This window comes from Oxyura jamaicensis, chromosome 1 (genome assembly GCF_011077185.1).
Source record: "Oxyura jamaicensis isolate SHBP4307 breed ruddy duck chromosome 1, BPBGC_Ojam_1.0, whole genome shotgun sequence".
Classification (NCBI taxonomy): domain Eukaryota; kingdom Metazoa; phylum Chordata; class Aves; order Anseriformes; family Anatidae; genus Oxyura; species Oxyura jamaicensis.
In genome coordinates this window covers 15,178,335-15,198,363 of record NC_048893.1, presented here as the reverse complement: position 1 = coordinate 15,198,363, position 20,029 = coordinate 15,178,335, and the positions used below count along the sequence as shown (strand labels likewise).

The 20,029-nt window shown below is 36.5% G+C and overlaps 1 protein-coding gene across 9 annotated transcripts in view; it reads right to left on the bottom strand.

The window, feature by feature from the left end:
• Positions 1 to 20,029, bottom strand: part of KIF21A (kinesin family member 21A) — a 91,181-nt gene that overhangs the window by 24,460 nt on the left and 46,692 nt on the right. For 4 of the 9 annotated variants that reach the window (XM_035316063.1, XM_035316065.1, XM_035316071.1 and 1 more), the window contains exons 11-26: positions 19,238 to 19,441; positions 16,331 to 16,369; positions 14,079 to 14,163; positions 13,779 to 13,896; positions 12,333 to 12,521; positions 11,127 to 11,326; positions 10,599 to 10,706; positions 10,018 to 10,086; positions 9,697 to 9,908; positions 8,868 to 9,021; positions 8,303 to 8,503; positions 6,872 to 6,973; positions 4,954 to 5,119; positions 4,418 to 4,438; positions 404 to 464; positions 129 to 183 (exon numbers count right to left, since the gene is read on the bottom strand). In XM_035316063.1, coding sequence (XP_035171954.1) covers positions 129 to 183; positions 404 to 464; positions 4,418 to 4,438; positions 4,954 to 5,119; positions 6,872 to 6,973; positions 8,303 to 8,503; positions 8,868 to 9,021; positions 9,697 to 9,908; positions 10,018 to 10,086; positions 10,599 to 10,706; positions 11,127 to 11,326; positions 12,333 to 12,521; positions 13,779 to 13,896; positions 14,079 to 14,163; positions 16,331 to 16,369; positions 19,238 to 19,441 — 1,984 coding nt within the window. The remainder of the gene's footprint in view (positions 1 to 128; positions 184 to 403; positions 465 to 4,417; positions 4,439 to 4,953; positions 5,120 to 6,871; positions 6,974 to 8,302; positions 8,504 to 8,867; positions 9,022 to 9,696; positions 9,909 to 10,017; positions 10,087 to 10,598; positions 10,707 to 11,126; positions 11,327 to 12,332; positions 12,522 to 13,778; positions 13,897 to 14,078; positions 14,164 to 16,330; positions 16,370 to 19,237; positions 19,442 to 20,029) is intronic. The other 5 variants (XM_035316066.1, XM_035316073.1, XM_035316069.1 and 2 more) reach the window with 3 other exon arrangements.

Genomic DNA, 20,029 nt, shown 5'->3' with positions numbered 1-20,029 from the left:
TTAATCACATGAACATTGCTTCAGTTCACCTTCTGTATATCTTTGCTCATTAATGTCTCTAGAGCAATGCAATAGCATCTCCCAGAAGCTGCCATTAAAGTATAAATTATTATTATTGTACTGCCTACCTTGCTTTTGGGTTTGACTTCACCACAAAGCTTCAAAAGATCTGAAGACAATGAACTGAAAGAGAAATTACAACACAATTAGAAAAAAAACAGCTGTATCTTTGCCGGATGTGTATTTTTCATTTCATCCTTCTTCCTAGGGAATTGGTAGGCAATGTGGAAGGAAACCACATCACAGGTATCTTCTAATAGGTACATAATGTGTTACAAAAAGAGGAAGTGACAGCATTTTTTCTAGAACCAGACCCAGTTACCTGTTAACAAAGATTGCTCACCTTCCTTCCGTCCCAGGACTATGCAATGGGGCATCTTCGTCAGTACTATCTTCCAAATTTTCTAGAAAATTACCAAAAGAATAATGTTAGCCTGTGCATCTACAACAGGACATCCAGGCTTTAAGTACTGTACACAACATTTCAGATAACGTTGAATGTAGATGAACGGCTGAACGGCATATGAAGAGATCAAGAGATTTTGTAAATCCCTATTTGCCTTGCCAGTCATTTCCCATTGAATTTTCATGTGTTTTATTTTCCCTAATTTATTTTCTTTTTTGAATTTTTCATTCATAAATTTTCCTAAATTCTTTCACACAGCTTAAGGAAATCATACACCTTGGCATACAGTGCCAGATGTGGTCCTCTATTGTAGCAGAGCAACATGGTTGACAGAGAAATAGAAATTGTAGAAGGAGATCTGGAAGAAAGAAAGAAGAAAAGCAAAGTAGGTTAACTGCAAGACATGGAAAAGAAGATGCTAGTCAATGGACAGCACTTCCTTTTTGTAATCATCCTGCTCCAAGACAGGATCAAATCTGTTAAAATGAAAAAATAAAAAAATAAATAAAAATAAAATGCATTTTTATCTAGCTAGTGAGCTGAGGCTCAGCTCCAGCTTATACAGAATGGCAGCATCAGCCTGACAAGAAGCAAGCACTTTGTTAGTATGTAAGCATATCGGTTTCAAAACAGGATGATGCCACCATTTAATGCTACAGGCCTGCTTCTAAAAATATTAATTGTATTGAAGGTAATTGTGAAAAGAAGCTGTTCAGTAGAAATGCTCCTGAGGTAAAATGGATATTGAAACCTGTGCACAAAAGACAAAACCAGCATGCATGGCACACACTGTTACACTACCAAACATCAGATTAGCATGCCTGCATGCAAAACATTAGGCTAAGACAACCAGTCCAGGGCATATGTACAATCGATTCCAAACAGCCAGGAGAAAAAAATCCTTTACTTGCATGTTATTCTAGTGATAATTCTAAGTATAGCTTAAGGATATGGGCATTAAATTCCTGCAAGTCCCTTATGTTTGAACATATGCATGAAATTGGAAGGATTAAATAACATTCTGACAATATTCCACTAAATCTCTTCTTTATTAATAGAGATTCTTTCAGGTTTTTTACTTATTTCTGCCAGAAAGCTGATACCGTTTGTAACACACACAGCATTAATATATTTGGTACCCACATCAAAATAGGTTTGTCCATGCATATATTTTAAATGCAAGTTCATGCTTTGGAGAAAGGCAGTAAAAGTATATAATCTCCAGCTGAATTCTCAGGAGAAACAATGAGAGGGAAAATGCTGCCTTCTTGTGTACGCTAAATCTAAAAATGTTTCCCGAACAAGTCCAAAACATACACCAATCCAATACCAGCTCCAACAACGCACTTCAGAGGTACTCAGGGTTACTCTGTTAACTTTACATTGTTAAAACTAATGCAACGGTTGTTTTGTTGTTGTTGCTGTTCCATCCTGGGTTTGAGCCCACATTAAAACTTTTCTACATATGTTATTACTGGGTGTCTTCTGCAGATAAGATCTGGAGTACTGTTCCCCCTAGCAAGGCACCAAAGCAGCAACAGTAAAATAAATGCATTTTATTTAATTATTGTGATGATATTACCTCATGCACTTCTCATAAAGGGCTTGTGATCAACTTTGGTGTTACTTGCAAAAGTAGAAAGTTTGGGATTGCCACAAAAGATGGGATTTTACCTGTGGGCTCACACTCACATGACCTGACGTGCTGTAGTAATTGTTTTCTTGGGTTTATCTGCAATTGATCACAGGAAGACTGTGGGAAGCCCCCAGGTAAAAACCAGTGCACAAAAACAACAAAAAGAAACGCAAAGAGACAGAAGAGCAAGATTCTGCAAGAAGTCCTGAGCAAGAGGAGATGAAAGGAACAACAAAGTTAGCAAAAGGCAGTACGGCTTGTGAGGAGCAGGAGACAGAACTGCCGACAATCAATGATCTAAGACCAGTGCAGAGCTTTGCTGATGGCTTCACGATGAGGTCTTCATCCTCATGCAGAGAAAACTGAGCAGTGCCAGTACAATGCAGCACACCAGCACATTTAATCAAGTGGAGACGACTTTTAAACTGCTCTTTCAAGATCTGCACAAAACATGGCTGTGAGCCACAACCAGGAACGTCCGGCTGTCACAGGTGGGAAGGAGAAGCAGCTCCCACTGCTTCAGGAAGGCATCACTGCAGCAATGCTTCACTTTGTGGTCATGTTAACTCTTCACACACATGAAGAATCCATCTGCACCCAAGGTATGTGTGCATAAAAAGCCCATTCTGTGGGTAAAAATCTGAGCCTGTGATGCAGTTCACTGCAGATCAAAACCTCTTCTTCAGGCTCTATTTGAACACAGGTACAGAACTACCCTGGGGAACGTCTGAACTTCAAGCCAGCTGTGTTCAAGTGGCTAAGAACTTACAGATCGCAGAGCTGAAAGAAGGCATCAAGGGAGCGTTTCACAAGCAGCTGATGATCAGCACCCCGAAGGTGCAACCACTCTGTTAGAGATGGGGCTGAATGGGTCTTGCCCCTGAGCTGTTGAAATTGGTCTCTGCCACCCCCACTTCCACCCCTGGGAATCGCGTCTGGTTACCAGAGAGTCCCTGCACAAGAGCCCCTGCTGTCCAGCCAGCAGTCCCAGCTTCAAAGCCTCATTTCAATGGCTTCTGAACTCCCTGCAGCCCAAAAGGTTTAGCCACTAGTGATCTACAAAACACAGGCTATCTACAGTGTGGATTTCGGTGTGGACTGAGGTTAGTATGGTGGATTCAGTTTAAGGTACATCCAGTGAAATTTCCTTCCTAAAAAGTGTTCACACAGTCCTGAGTGGCTTAAGTGTTTTAAAAGCCTCAGTTCATGCTTGCAAAGTGTTAAAAAGCTTCTTTAATGCTATATACTCTACAAAAAATTTCACAATAGAGCTACTGTTTCAATGCATTTAACAAAAGTCTTTTCAAAAGAGTGCTCCAGATGCTGTTAACGAGTGAAAGCCTGTCCAGAGCTAAAAGAAAATGCAGTGCTAACATCCTAGCTGGAGAAGCACTGCTCTCACACCAACAGTGGAGAACGCACACACACAAACACACACAATAAAGGAGCTATTTTCATCTAACTACAATACTAATAACCACTGACGTTTCTGAGGGAATACTAGCCAAACGCAGCAACATGCCCTAACACAGATCATCAGCAGGTGTCACCTATTAAGACACTGGCAAAGCTGTAATTGTTCTCACTGGCTTATACCAGGTGATGATCTATATACTTTAAGGCAGTCTTGTACATATGAAATGTTTCAGATGCCTATGCAAACTAGCACAGGACAGCTTAATGGGATTGGAAGTAACACAGGATGACACAAAACAAACTGACATCAGGAATATTTCTTTCAGGTTTCAAACATAGCCAAATTTATGACTAGGAGCACAGGAGCTGAGAAAATGAGTGTCATTTCCTTGGGAATAATTTAGAAGCAACAATAAAAAAAGATTAATCTCTTCAAAGTTAGTGAAGTCAGTAACTAAATCCAACCGAAAAAAAGTGAGATAAAATCTCCATACTGTCAAATACTTACATTATTAAATAAACTATCTGCAAAAGGTTAAAAATGAACTGCATTAAGAACTATTTTTTTTCAGAAAAAAGGTAGAATTTATCACAGCTATAGTGGCAACATAGAATAAAATAGCGTTACGTAGTCTGAACATAGAGGTTCACAGACATTAAGTCATACATTTGAAATACAGCTCTGCTTTCTGTGTTCACTTATCTACCAAACCTAACGTGAGGCTATAGGGGTTTCAGAAAGGAGGAATGCTCTGTAAGCTCATGATAATGAGTACGTTTACAGAATAGTTCATGCAAACTTCACACGCTCACAAATTCTAAGATGCACCAGTTAGTGAACATGAATGAATTAGTAACTCATGCAGCTGTACAGTACACAGAAAGCTAAACATACTTACCCAGCGGTATGCTATCTAGGTCTGTGTAATAACAGCAACAAGGAAACAAAAGCAACACTCCAATCAAAACATATCCATTTATAAATAGAAATAAAACATAAGTACCCAAATGTACTCTGTATTTTTTCTTAATATCATCTCACAAGAAGTAGAATAGATGCCGTAACAGACATACAATGCCACTTTCAAAGTCACTAACGTATGATGATTGAACAGGATTATATGTTTAGAATTTCACATTCAAATGTTAAAAACACATCAAATTGTAAATGCAATCTTTTATAAAAATAACAGACAGATTATTTGAATTTTAAAGGTCTCAGTAATAAAAAGCATATTTCCTACATTTCACTGCTGAGTGGATATACTTAAAAATGACATGCACGCACATCAATTGTGAAATAGAGTTTAAATTTAATATGTTAAAATACAGCATCTATTCAGAAAAGAAACAGCCTAGAATGCCCAGTACAGCATGCATGAAAGGCAAACATGACATGCAGCTGACGGCTCAGAATATAAAATGACAAAATTACCTTGCAAAGCATGACCCAGCAAAGCATCAAGTTCAGGATTTAACTCGGCTTTCTCTTTCAGCATATGAAACAGCAGCTGGTTTTGAGTAGCACTAGTGATTTCGGTCTGCTTAAGACGCCCCTCAAGAACTTTAATCTGAGCTTCTTTCTGAGCTGCTTGGAGACCCTAGGAAAGAAAACCAAAACCAAAACAAAAAGATTTTTTTTTTTTTTTAATCACAACACCTTTGTTTAGAACATAAGAATTGCCAACTTTTTTAAAAACTATGAATACAAACAAAATGTAACTTTCTTCTCACATCCTAAAGTTCAGATGTCAACTAAAAGACTAAAAGTCAAACTTTTTTTTTAAGAAACTGGTTTAGCATTCTTTTAATTTGTGTTCTTCAGACTCTGCCTTGTAAATATGCATCCAGAGGCTAACTTGGATATGAATATCAAGTACAACTCATAGATTTCTCATGCTTATTCAAGACCAGCAAGCACACGAAAATTAACACCTTCATTTTTTTCACAGATCACTACAGTACTCTTTTCTTTATTATTATTATTATTCTTTCATCTATTACCTGTGATACTGCAATAAAGAAAAATCAGAACAGTAATCTTTCCTACAAAAATACTCATTGAACATTCAGCTTTTGCTGGAAGATCTCTCAGCCTAACTTAAGTGAGAATCCGTTTTAAGGGAAATTCCCTAGACCCATGGTTTAGTGGGGCTTTTTTAGCTGAAGAAAGTGTAGCCAAGGAAATTTAGAGGAAAGACTTTCCAAATAGAAGAGAATTGGAAAGATGAAGGTACAAAGCATCTTCTGAAAGGTTTGCAGGATAAAAGATGATTGAGTGCTACCAATTAAGAAAGTATAGTATTATGGACAAATATTTGATTCTTATTTTATCCAAACTAAAACAATAGGCATGTTTCAATAGACTCATTTTGCATGCGGAAACAATAAAACAGAAAGCGTGTATGATCAATTTTGCAAGAAAGACCTTCACAAAATGGAATGTTTTATCATTAAGTGAAAGGAGAAATTGTTAACAGAGAAAGTCAGAGACTCCTCTCTCATATACTAACTCCATTGCAAGGAATCACGTATGCATTCAACCCACCTAAGGGCTGACAAAACGAATTTTGCAGAAGCAAATGTGATTATGGGAATTTTCTTCTCAGGTTTGTTGTTGTTTTGTTCTCAATCTTTTTAGACTACCTTAGTCACCATAGCAGTGAATCGAGAATGCAAAATAGAACAGAGAATTAGTCAGTGGGACTGACTCAAAGTTCATTTCAATAGCCTGGAAGTCTTTCACTCAACTCAGTGTCATTGAGCACGGCCTCCGAACACAAAGAAAAGCAGCTGCGAGAGCATGTGATATGTGTGTGCACATGGTTATAAACTGCCAATTACTCGTTTTGAAATATTATTTCCCAAAGCTTTAAGAAAAGCCCATCTTGCTCTACTCAAAAGTAGAAGTCTGACCAAAGTGTGCCATGTAATATTATATTATCCTACCTTAAAACAAATCAAAAAAGAAAGGCTCACATTCTTAAGAAAGTCGCTGAGCTGAGCCAGTCTTTAAAGAGAACATCCTGAGCATTTATTAGTTACTTGTTGGAAAACATGGAAATACGTTATTAATTTGATTGCTAATGACCTCATATAGTACTATTTTTTGTAGAATGAAGTGGACTTTTGGGGATTAAAAATACACCAAATGGGTTGAAAGGGACAATGGATCTCAAGGGCCGCCACACTGAGAACCAGCACGACTCAGTAGTGCTGACCTGCTTTGCTCTGTCTGGCTTACTTTCCACAGGTGTAAATTCAAGTTAGCCAGCCTTTATGTCAGCACAGCTCTGCTCCTGATACATGGCATAGTCCTGACACACACACACACGTTTCGCTTGCTAGATTACCTTATTGATACCCATCGTGAGGAAGTGATCAAGCAAATATCGAGCTTCCGTCAAAGTGCAAGCGTTGATCACTGCTGTTACATCCAAGGTCTCTCCCTCTTCCTACATGTGCACCAATAAAAGAGGCAGGTAGTCAAAGAAAAAAATGCATTTTTGTAAGTATTTAATCATTTTTTACTTCATAAAAAATAGGGACATTGAGGATGTTCCAACATCGCCCAATTATTCCCTTGGCTACCTCTAAACCATGCCTGACAGTCTTTTTTCCAAACTATCCCCCCAAAATACTCCATCATACAGGCTCTGCAGCCTTCTAATTCTTCCATTTCTTTCCTGTTAGAAAACTCTTACTAACCTGTAACTCATACCCTTCATTTCTAAGCTATTCACAGTGGATACAGAAAGGAGATTATTTCTTTAGTCTCTGTCCCCTTTTGTGTATTTGAAGTCTTCTCCCCCTAGTCCTCTCATTATTTTTCTTCTGATTATTTGCAGTCAGTATTAAGCACTCCAGTACCCTTAGGAATTAAGAAGTCTTTTGTGTTCACTGTTTTACTGGCAGTATAAAGTCCTGTAATCTTTCACCACGCTGTCTGAAATTCAAGAAACCCTGACGCGAATAAAACAGTAAAAGCTACTGGCAATGTAACATGCTTTAAGGCACAAATTAGCCCGAGGTGACAGAGGAAGAACTCAAAAAATGCTATGTAAAAATACTGGTAAGTCTTACAGTTCAGACTTCATATTACTACGCATTGAGGGATCTAAGAGAATGTATCTGGTGGCTTCTTCCTGCTGGATCATGTATGTTATGATGCACATTACAAATTTTCACATTTCACTGCTTTAGCCAATATTCAAGTTTCTTCATCAATCATAATAGTAACTTAATAAGGGAAGCTGTCTATCTGAAGTCAATCCTAAACAAGCAACTTTAACTGAAAAGCCTCCTGAGTTACAGAAAGCCATTGTTCCATAATTGGAAATATACCAAAGGCAATAGGTAATGGAAGTAATTTATATAAATGCTAACATACAAAACTACTTATGTATATTTAAAACATATGAAAACAACACAAGGCAGTAGAAGCATATCAACAGCTGCAGGAAGAGGATACAAGCTGGTAACTTTTGGTCCCAAGAATTATATTAATTTGACACCAGCAGCATAGAAAGCATCAGTTTCAATGTTTAAATGCCTTGCAATGTTAACTTGCATTACAGTATTAACACTGAAACTAAGATCTGGAAGTCCAGTTGTGTAAACACCCTTCATTTCACACTTCAGTTGATTTTTCACCAATTTTCAGTTCCTGGTTCAATAATTATACAACCAAAACAAAATTTCTTTCTAAACCAGAACATTTTCAAGGCTAACACAGTTGCTTTTCTTTTCAGTCTTTCCATTATTTCAATTAATATTTGACTTACCTTTGCTTCTTCCATTTGCATAATGTTTGCTTGGCAGTCAGAAATGCTGTCATTAATGTAGTCTATATTTGCAGTTAGTGATTCCATCTCTTCATTTATGTTTTGGACGTTTCTATCTGCTTCACTGCCACTCCCATCCTTGATGAGCTTCTCCCTTTTCTTTGAAAGTTTTTCTCTTCTTTTTGTAAGCTCTTCACGTTGCTATTTTCCCCAAAGACATAATGTGACATAAAAATTAGTAAACACTTAGAGCATTTAAGGGCCCTTATTTTTTCTTTTCCTTCTTAAAACTAACACGTCATTATTTCTATGTGAAGAAAGAAATTCTACAGGTAAATATTTTAATATATTTACACATGATCCCATTAATGTGTTATTCCTTACTAAGCACAGAAAGCCCATCTCCAAATGCTTACTAGAGTTAAAAGCTTCTTCATTGCCTGCAAGGGATTCCAAGTCACTTTGCCTATGACACCATCACAGCAATACATTTACAACAAATGTAAATAAATTACTCTTTATTTAATATGACCACATAGCCAATAGTTCATAGTGGCTCACCCACCGTAAGCAACCTGTTCATATCTGCCTCCATATTGGAAATGGTCATCCTCTGCATAATGATATCAGTCACTCTGCGTTCAAGTAACTGCCACTTCATCCTGGCTGCCTTTGAGGAGTAAACTCTGGTTGTCACTGCTTTCCGCTGATATTTCTTTCTGTTATAAATTCAAGAGAAATATATAGCTAAGTCTAAAGTAGTCTAGGTTTGAATGGGGAAACTATCAGGCCAGAATATTTGTCATGAACAACTTAAATTTCTTGCCAAATTTCCTGCAGTTTGTCATGGCACCAGACACCTATGTGCACCCTGCACTGAACTCTACTACACTTAAATTTATAGCATTTGTAAAAAAAAAAAAAATATGTATCAGCACTGTGGCATCTTGTATGATGCACCACTGAAATTCAGTGCCACCTAAGAATCATTCCCTGTTTAACAAGGAATGGTGCTTCAAACTGCATTGGAAGCCCATCAGTAAAACTGATATATTACACTGGGTTTTACAACAAGATTATTGTTGAAAATAAGAACATTATGGGCCTTGGACCCACAAGGACATTTCTTTGAAACAGATTAACTGGATTTTGAAATTTTGGGCATCTTAATACACTTTATCCTTTAATGTCATTTTAAATTATTACGCTTACTTAAGCCCACAAAATGGAAATTATATTTGGTAATGGTAAAATGACTGTTTTATGAGCACTACATTACAGCAGTTTGAAAAATACCAACCACTTCAATATGTACCATTAGCATGAATATCTGCTATAAAGCTCATGCAATTTTCAGTTCTCTTGAGAAAGTACTGAAGAGTTTTAACCCTTACCCTGTTCCATTTGTTGCAGTTACAGATAATGCTTGAACCCTTGCAACAGGGATTCTCATCTTCTGCTGTGCTGCTGTTCTGGAACCATCGTGCTCAACTGATGAGCTAGAACTTGGTTCCTGAATAGGATGCTCAGGCAGACTCAGCTTTCGACTTACTTTTCCTGCCGCTTTATCAGACAGAGGCCTTACTTGCCGACGAAGGGCTGTGACCTGAAACAGAGCCAAAAGACACGATTACCCCTCCTGAAACTCCATTCTAAGTTGCAGTAATACAATATTATTGTGCTTTCAAAGATGTGTTACTGTTTTACCACAGTACCTCTTCAGTTTTGCGACGTAAGATTACTTCTTGATTTCTCTTCTGAGCTTCCAGAAGCTTGAGCTGGTGCTGTGGAAAAATAAAAGCAACATGTGGTATTATCCCCATTATCTGCCACAAAGAATGCACTGTACTAAAAAAAAACAAACAAACAAACAAAAACAACCTTTATACACTAACGTAAATTTGCTTAAATATTGTGACATAAAGAATCAAGTCAGAATGGTTTCTTACTCTAAGACAGAATGACAGTAAGTTTTTCACTATGGTTATTCTCTACCAAAAAGAACACTTGCACGCAAATAAGGTGGTAGCAACAGTTTTGTAAAGATTCACTAATAAAATAACACTGATGGACATATTCAGCAAGTCTTCAGTTTTCTGTTGCACTTACCACTTGAAGCTAGGAACTGAGTTATCACGCAAGTCAAACCAAATTACGAGCATTTTGACTGGCAAAAGTACACAGGTACCTGCCTGCCTCAGGAAATACACTTACACAGGGCACACGCTTGCTAATGGATGCACATCTTAATGATAGCTACTTATTCCAAATGAAAGGTCTCTATTTGTTAAATCACCTCTCGTTTGCGTTGCTCCTTTTTAAGTTGTGCAATTTCTCTATTTCTTCTAGATTCAGTCATTCTAGCTTTCTCCTGCTCTTCTTTCATTTGTTTCATCAAGCGAACCTGTGAAGAAGTCATCACTTAGAAAAGCTGTTTGCACTGAAGTGCTATTCCCAGCCCCCACTATATAAAGAGGTTTTTTTTTTCCTCCAAACTGCCATCTTCCAGTATATTACATGCTTTTAGCAATTTCCCTTCTCCATCTTATGTGTCTTTTTCACTCAGTGCCAAATAACAGGTAATAAGCAGCACAAGCTTCTCCACCTGTTTGATGCAGTAATATATGTTCATTAAACCTAAAAGGACTCCCCACACACGTGCACACATAGAAATAGCATAGTCTTCAAATCTTTTCTGTTTTCAGTCTTTTGAGCAGCTGACAGCAAGAACAGAATTATCCAGTGGATAAACGCAGAGATGATCCCAATCCATTTTCCACTGAAAAACACTCATTGTAAGGCACTTAAATATACTGAAATATACCTTAGTTTTCTTCATCTCTGTCACCTCCTGCTGCAGTTTCTTCAGTTGCTTTTCATATTGAGACTGATTTTTAAGCAACCGTGCATGTTCCTTTTGAGCTGTTTGAAGTCTCTGCAGTTCTTTATTCATGGCTTGGAGTTTCTTTTCATATTCTGACTTGATTTTTTTTGCCTTTTCTTCTGAATAGGTCTCTACAGAACCTAGAACAAAAGGGAATTCTTAGTGTGCTTTTGTTTACAATATTTTCATTTTGCCAGCCACAGCAGAAGACTCTTTCCTCTGCTTTTAGCATTTTCGCAATATGCTTGAAAAATGTCATTTGTATCTAGTTCCTGTCACCTGCACTGTTTCAAGATCTTTATCTTTTATCCATTCCTGGTTGGAGATCAAATATTACTACTTTCCTTCTGATTTCTTTGCACTGGACAATAAATATCCAAATACCTGAAGACACAGATACACATGTGCTTGTTCACTGATACACAAGATCACAAGAACAGTCAAACCAGGTCCCTAGAGACATCAGGCCTAATAACCACTTTCTGATGCTGAATAAAAGGGAAGGTCTAAGGAAAAATGAGGGAATAGCAAAAGCATACAGAGTAAATGTGATAAAGCATATACACTATATTTTTTAAAATAAATGATAGAAACAAACCAACACAAAAACTTCCCCCAAACTTCAATTTATTTGTGGCTCAATTAATTCCACAATTAATTTTTCATCCTAACACAACTCTATTTAAACATGTGGTAGTCAGTAAAACATTAGCAAGTTAAAAGTAAAACATTAGCAAGTAAAACATCAGCAAAACATTAGCAAAACAGTAGCAAGGCTACTTTGATTCTCATTCTTATTTTAGGCAAGCCAAAGGAAAGGGGGAGGTTGGCACTAAAACAAACTTTTAATTAATGTACTATCTCAAGAACTATGTTAAAAAGAAAATGAGAGTTCCTAGAAAATTGAAAATGCTCATTCAAGTAAAATCAAATACCTGTCAATAACAGTAATTTTTTGAAAAAAATATCTCTCTCTCAATTCTGGTAGAAACTAGAATGAAATAAGTATGACTCACTAGCATTTTGGGTACAAACCTGCCTCTGTTTTCTGCAAGTCCTTATGTTTGCAAAAAGAGGCAAGGAAAGTAGCAAACAATTTAACCTGGAGATCTTACCATTTAGATTTAAATAATTTTTACTTCTTACCCAAGTTTTGAAGAACCTGATCTCTTTCAAGCTGAGTGTCTCGAATCTTATGTTGTAGCATCATTAGTTTCTCCTCATACTGTTTTTTCAGTGTTTGCAGTCTTCGCTGGCTGTTTTCTAGCTCGTCTATCAGTTTCTGCTTAATGGCTATTTCACAGGTGATATTTGCCAAGTCAGCTTGATAATTTTCTGAAATAAAAAGATATGGATAATTAAGACTTCTGTTAACAGAACAGTGACCACATAAATATGGATTCCCCCTGCAATGTTAAGGTCATTTCCTGGCAGGTAGTTGTACATACGAAAATTCTAAACGAAACACAATGAAGCAAGTGAAACCATTACTGAAATTCATGACAAAGTCTCCTCCTTAAACATTCACCATGATAAAACTGAGAAAGAGTGAGGAAAAGAACTTAGTTGCCCCAATGTTTTAATTCTTTACAGTTAAAATTCACCATATGCAATCTCTCCTTCCCCATACAGAAGTTACACAGACTGTGAGACCTGAGTCACCTCAGGGCTGGAGAATAACTTTACTTTTATAACCTGCTGGGTTTATGAAAGGAAGTCTGGCTGTTGCCAGGACTCCAATGGGAGACTTTCCCTTCTCTAGCTCTTTAAAAAAAAATACTGCCAAAATCCTAAGAAGAGGGTAGCTGCCCCATTTATGTTAAGTGGAATGAGGAAGGGATTGAGACTAGTTAGAGGGAAAAGTAAGGAAAAAGGATTAACCCAACTGCAAGGTTTATAGAAGTTTAACTTATTTCTTTGATGAGTTGGGTCCTTTTTTTCGGGTTTAAGATTATGTGCTCCAGATTTATTTATTTATTTTAGGTTCTGCAAATGCTGCTAATTGCTTGTGACTCTCAAACAGGAAGCAATCAACAGACTTGCTTTGCCAATTTGGCCCAACTCACATGAGTGAATTGCTGGTAATGCTCTCTCTCACTCTAGCAATACTAATTTGCATGCCACAAGTACACCAGCTGTTGATGCTTCTACGTAAATAGACACAACCTCTGCAAAATTAGGAAGGCTGATGGACTCCCAGCATTTCAAAATTAAATTTTACCAATGCCCAAATTAACCAAATGGGAGCTGTCACTTGGTGATTAGTCCAGAGTCATAAAAATAACCAAATACTTAAGCCTTTTACTTCAGATATTCTAAATAAAGAAGAAATATGTTGTCAAGCACCTGATGGCTTCTCTTCAGTTTTAAAATCAGTATGGGGACAGTATGGGGATGCTTAATCAGATGTAGATTATATGTTTTAGCATCATAGGCAACAAAGAATTCCCTGGACATACAATCCACAGTGCATTATTCACTGTGAGTTGACAACATGCTATCTGGATGCCTATAAAATCAAAATCAACAAATAAAAAGAATTGCAGAAAGTATTTGTACCAAAAATTCTACAAAATATTGCACTGACATCACCTTTTTCATCAGAGTCAGAATCTGACTCATCTGAGCTTTCAACAACTTCCATATCATCTTCATCCTCATCATCTTCCTCTTCTTCATCTTCATGATCACTTACTTCCTGAATTTCCTCCTACAAAACGTAGAGAAGAAAAACATTAAAACACACCCATGCTTCTCCATCTCCCATTTGATTCCTACTATCACTGGGAAGCAACAATATTCACCTGACTCATGCCTCATTTTCTTTCTATAACCTTGTAAATCTGTACACAGAGAATAAATAAATCAACACAAGTACTTCTAAATACTTACTGCTTCCAATTCATTATTCTCTCTCTCCGAAGTGCCTTTTTCATCTCTCTTCTCTTGCTCGTTATCTGTGTTGTCATCTTTAACACTAGCAGAAGAGGCACATACACAAAATATTCACAAACTGAAATGGCAAGTGCTTCCCATCCCCCAAACCAATCAGTTGTAATTTCAAATAAAGATGAAAAACAAAGTGCATACAAAGGTATAGATGTTGGACATGGGTAAAACACAACTTCCAAATTCCCACAGAGAATAAAATCATGCTTAATCACTCTTAATAATCACTCTTAATCTTAGCTTGCACAATATTAATGAGTATCACATTTTTTTAGTCCATATTGCACAGCTGGAACAATCAAAATACAGATCTTTGTAAACTGCAGAGTATTCTTTTTGCATGGAAGTTGCAGTGTACCCAAAATAGCCTTTACTAAACAAAGAAAGAACATTGTGTGCAGGTGCAATATACATTTACAGATATTACTACACTCTCAATCTATAACAGAGTGTAACATGCCTACGATCATCTGAAATCTTATGCATAAACCCTAAGGAAAAATTTCCTAAACTATCGTACCACACCTAATCTTTGGATCTGTTATCTACTTGGACATTAAGGAAACGCTCAAAATAGGCTTTGATTGATGCAACAACAAAAAGAGTTGAGAAATACTGAATTTTTGAAACAGGATTGCATTTCCACAAGAAACTTTTCCCAACAATCAACACTGCCTTTCAGTATATTTCCATGCTTCTGTTTTTCAGAGTATGGTTCAAAATTTATTTAAATGCTAAGTACCTTTATATTCTTTCCTCTTTTAAGGACCTGAAATGTGAACTGTAATTGTAATAATGGCTCATCAAATTTTATTGTTATTATTATTATTTTTTAAAGTGCAGAGCTGAGATGCCACATGCAAATGTTAAAATTCAAAAATTGATGGCATTCTGCAAATTGTCATGGACCAAGTATCAGTCCCTCTAGAATTACATATGCAAAACCCAAACAATCCCCAATAGCCAGGAAATTGTGATAGAACAGGGCTAGACACAAGGGGGGGGGAGCATTGAGAGACCTAACTCTGACAAATCCAGTCCTCAGTGCTGTGACAAGACATGTCCAATAGATTTGAGAAACTACTCAAATTTAAAAGTCACTTTTAAGACTGAGCTCTAGTCTAAAAAGCACTGGTTACAGTGCTAGATGGTTCTTTCTGCCCTACTCATCACCAGTGAAACTGAATCCAGCTACAGCTGACGATGAGCAAGGCAGAGGGCATTCACTTGGATCCGCTGAATCCATGCAGCAGTCTGGAGGCTGAAAGTAAAAAGCCAACACAGATTTGTCCAGAAAACAAATGCCAGACAAAAAAAAACACTGAGCTCTGCAATCTTATTTCCACAGATTCTCATCTCTCTCAGCCCACAACATGCTGTTTCATGTTGACTAATAAGCTTAAATATTAAGAGATCTTAGCTCATACAGATCAAAAGAAGTTCCCAGGGTCCCTTCTCCTGCACACAGTACGGAGCTCACCACTACAGAGAACTCATGTTCTGCCTAATAAATGGGAGAAGACAGGAGGAAGGAGACCCAGCAGCTCCTCCAGACAGAACCAGGATGCTAAACAGGTATACTACTGATCTGCAGATTCACGTAATCATCCTATGTGAATCCAGTGTGGGTTTTTTGAATCAAAGTAGACAGCTGAAAAATAAAAGCTCCTTTACTTTAGTTTTTAAGGACAGTGTTTTTCTCTTTTTAGTCCTAGAGCCTTTAATGTAACCGCTCTCCATCTATTACCTTGGCTGAAATTGAACTGAAAAATGGTCAAGGCTTCAGTAATGCGATTTCAAAAAAATCAAAGGGATTGTGAGCAGACTTAACTGAGGTATGAAGGTCACATGCCAAAATTATTACAGCGGTATATTGCCTGTTATACATTTCCTATTATATGAGCTACAGAACTTTCCTCCTGCCCTTCATCCCACACAGGCCATGCAAGAAAGAAATTACTTAATTCTATAGCGACTCCCAAAGGCACCACCATCCCACAACTGCTTGTAATCCCAAAGTCAACCTCAACTCCGCAACAGAAGTTTCCTTTTGCTGAAAGCCAAAACAGGACAGCATTCTGAAAAGCTGAAGGATCTACTTTTGAGGTACTTATGAATCTACCCAACTTCTTTTTATGTATGACAACCACTTAATTGAAATTACAGTTAATTAAAAACCTGGGAAATATTCCAACCTTCTTTCTTCTTGACTGCTTTCCTCAAGTTTCTGTAGCCTTCAAAAGCACGAGGTACAGTATTGGAAGGCCAAGCCAATGAAGGACAAACCAGACAGTGAAAAGCAAAAGTGATAAGAAGGTAAAAAATGATATATGAGCTTGTGGAGTTTAAAAACGAAATTTTAAAAGATATCGTCAAGAGACAACAAGTAGTAAAAAGGCAATACATTTTGCACAGTTGGAAAGTAAATAGAAAACAAAGAAGCAGCACTTGTAGTTTATCTAATCTGTCACTATCAACAACTGTAAGTTCAAGTAACACTAATGAAGAAATTTTATATATAGAAAATATGTTTCCTTTTGAGATATTTCTAACATTGATTCAAAAATCTCTTAGTTCTTAAAAAAAAAAGACACTCTATCCTCTTTTGCCATTTAAAATTGGAAGTTAAAGAACTGAAAAGTTCAATAAGTACTGTCACTGAAACAAAGTTGCATATCCTCAGCAATATATCAAGACAAAAACAATGCACTAGTTTAATATATATGCTGATAAGATATTGTAATATAAAATACTAATGAGATTTTTTTTAGTAATATTCCAAATCATATATTCTGAATATAACTCATACCAACTTTTTTCAAACTGCAATTTTTTGTTGTTGTTTGGAGTCTTGTTATTTGTTTTTAAGTAAAAAGAATTGCAGTTTATTTTCTCTGGGATTCAAAAAGTAGATGCCAGTGATTACTTGTTATGTAAAAAAAATGCATCAGAAGCAATGAGATGAATAAAATGTTAGTATTCTTACTTGTACTTTTTCCTTAAAAAATGGTGATGTAGCAGCAAAGAAGCATCTGAATGACTTAACAGTAGAGATGGCTTAAATTTCAAGAACTAATTAAATTCTTCATGTTCCCTTTATTAGGGATTTTTGAATGTGAGCCTATTTCACACTGCCTATTTTACTTCAGTACCAGCTACGAGCTAACATGCTGAAACACATGGCATTTTATTGCTAATTTAGTTTAATAAAGGTTAGGGAAGTCAAAAGACTTCAAAAACTGTCAAAAAGACAGTCAAAAACTGTTTCCAATAATCTTTATGACAGATGCTTATTAAAGGCTACAGATATGAAGCAGTACATACCTGCTGCTCATTCAAAAACTGGCTCTTAGATCTTCAGGCTACCTCAGAACGACTTGGATAAGTTGCATGTATTTAAGACAATGCACCTTTAATCAAACATACTGACCCTTAACCAGAAAATGAGCAGATCAAGAAAGGTAGCAGATGGGGTGGAGTGAGTAACTAGGCTTACCAATCCCATTTTAATAGGAAACTGCTAGTTAGACAACTTTAAACTAATAGTACAATAAAAGCAGCTAAATGCCTGTAGAAAACAGAAGTAGAGCAACGAATCCCTACTAAATTGCAGGGTAAATATAGTCCCTTTGCAATGCATTAGCATGCCTATTGCCAATTCCTGAAATTTCAATAGAATCAAAACCTTATCAATTTAGCAAATGCACCTCAGAAATGTAACATTATTTAGCAATCTGCAGATGAGCCATTAGAAAGACTCAATCCTTACCAGCACTTTGAGAGCATGATCCCATTTTATAGAACACAAGACCACTTGGAAACGTAGGCTGGCCACCAAAAGGGCTCTTCCATTTTATTTTTTTCTATGGTTCTCTACTAGTTTTTTACTACTACTCTTTTTACTACTGTAGAAAATTTCCAAAAGTGTTTTTCTTTGTTTCATTCTTGGTTATTTTTTTTTTTCTGCTTGTCTGGTGTTTTGTTTGTTTGTTTTCGTTTTTTTAAGTGAACATCTTCAAATAAGAGGTATTACCACCATCTTTTTGTTCAATATGTTAAAGAACACATTGAAGTCTTGGGCTGAATGGAGGGAGGCCAGAGGATTCTGCTGATTTCATTTAATACTTCCACCCTCTCCTCAAGTCCCTACAAATTTGAGGCACAAAAGTCTACCTAAATCCCCAAGAAAGTTTCCCAACAAAATGAGATGCAAAGAAAGAATCTAGTTACCATTAAAAGGAGTGCTTTCCAGACGTATCAGACATTCATATGATGTATGGATTTATAGATAAGACTCCAAATTGCAGGGGGTCTTATCTCACTAACCCAAAGCTACTTCACATTTCCACCACATTTCAGGCTTGCACCATTTTAGATTTACTTCTAACTTGTAGAGAAAGCCTGAAAGGCCATAAGTAGAAAAAGTAATAGAGTAGAAGCATGGAGAATTTCAAGGAAAAGGGAAATATCTTTAACAGAATCGTAGTCTTGGAGTACACAAACAAATCCTTGCTGTACTAACTGCTGTCTGAACAGGCATTTATTATCAATGTCTGTGAGCATTTTAGTAGGTGAGAAACTGGATAGCAAAAACAGCAAAGCACGATGTTGCAGTGAAGTAGGAAACCTCAAATTAAAAACATTCATAAAAGCAGAAGATAGAGAAAGCAAAAGAAGCCATTCCAAGAGCTACCAAAGAATTCCCAGCTATTCAGAATATCTTTTCTTCAGAAAGCTGTATCACTTTTGACACAAGGCAGAAAAAAAATGTAATTTTTGTTCTTGAAAACCTCTTTTGAACTTCAGATGCTTAAAAGAAGTTATGGAGAGCACCTGTGCTTTTACAGTTGTGCAAAATTATAAAATATAAAAAGGTCATTAAATCGGAGACATTCATTCTACAAATACCATATACGTCATTGGAAGAAAAGATGCAAGAGAAAAACACCTATAAGTTCAACGCGTAAAAGGGTCTGTAGGAACAGCAGTTCAGAAACCAAACCCACACACCAACAATGAACTTTAAATTCTCAAACTTAATAAAACAATGCATCCCTTTACTAATAAAAAGTAAATAAATAACACTATAATTTATACACCACCTCTTTTTCTTTTTCCTTTCTTTTTTTTTCAGCTTTTCTAGATCTTTCTTGGCTATATCTAGAATTTCCATCGTCTCTTTTTCTGAAGAAAGCATGGAAGCAGAAAATGCTGATGGTCCACCAAAGTACGTGGATCTTGTTGAAGCTCTTGACAAGTTGCGTCGAAGATTTTCATTCACTGCTTCGCTTTCTAATAATTTGGCTCTTAAAAAAAAAACAAGACAAATATACCTCTTTAGTATCTGTAACTGCAATGCATTATCTTCAGTTTTAAAAGAAAGTGCAATACAAGGTGAAGTTTTATGAAATACAAGCATGGTAAATACCTGGTTAGAGCATTTTACACAATGGGTACAGACACTGCACAGATACCATACATGTGCATATATATACCCGAGTGGATATTTATATAGAGACATACATATATACAGATACATACAGTGTGGGCAGACAAGTACATGCTTTACACGAAAGCTACTGTATTATGTATCTGTAACATTAAGTGAGAATAGGCCAGATAATTTTTTTGCAATAATGCAGCTCCAAGAAGGTGAAGTATAAATATCTAGGATATTTAATACCTTTAATTTATTTTTTTTAATGAGTCATTTCTCAGTACCATCATTTATACCAGACTACAAAGTTATGATAAAACAATGCTTTTGTGCAACAAGTCACCATCATCATTCAATGTAACAATTTACATTTGTATTGCTTGCTTCATTTGTAATATTTTAACTTTTTGTGGCCAAAATCAACACCAGATAGAAGCTGAAGGACCACTGTCCTAAA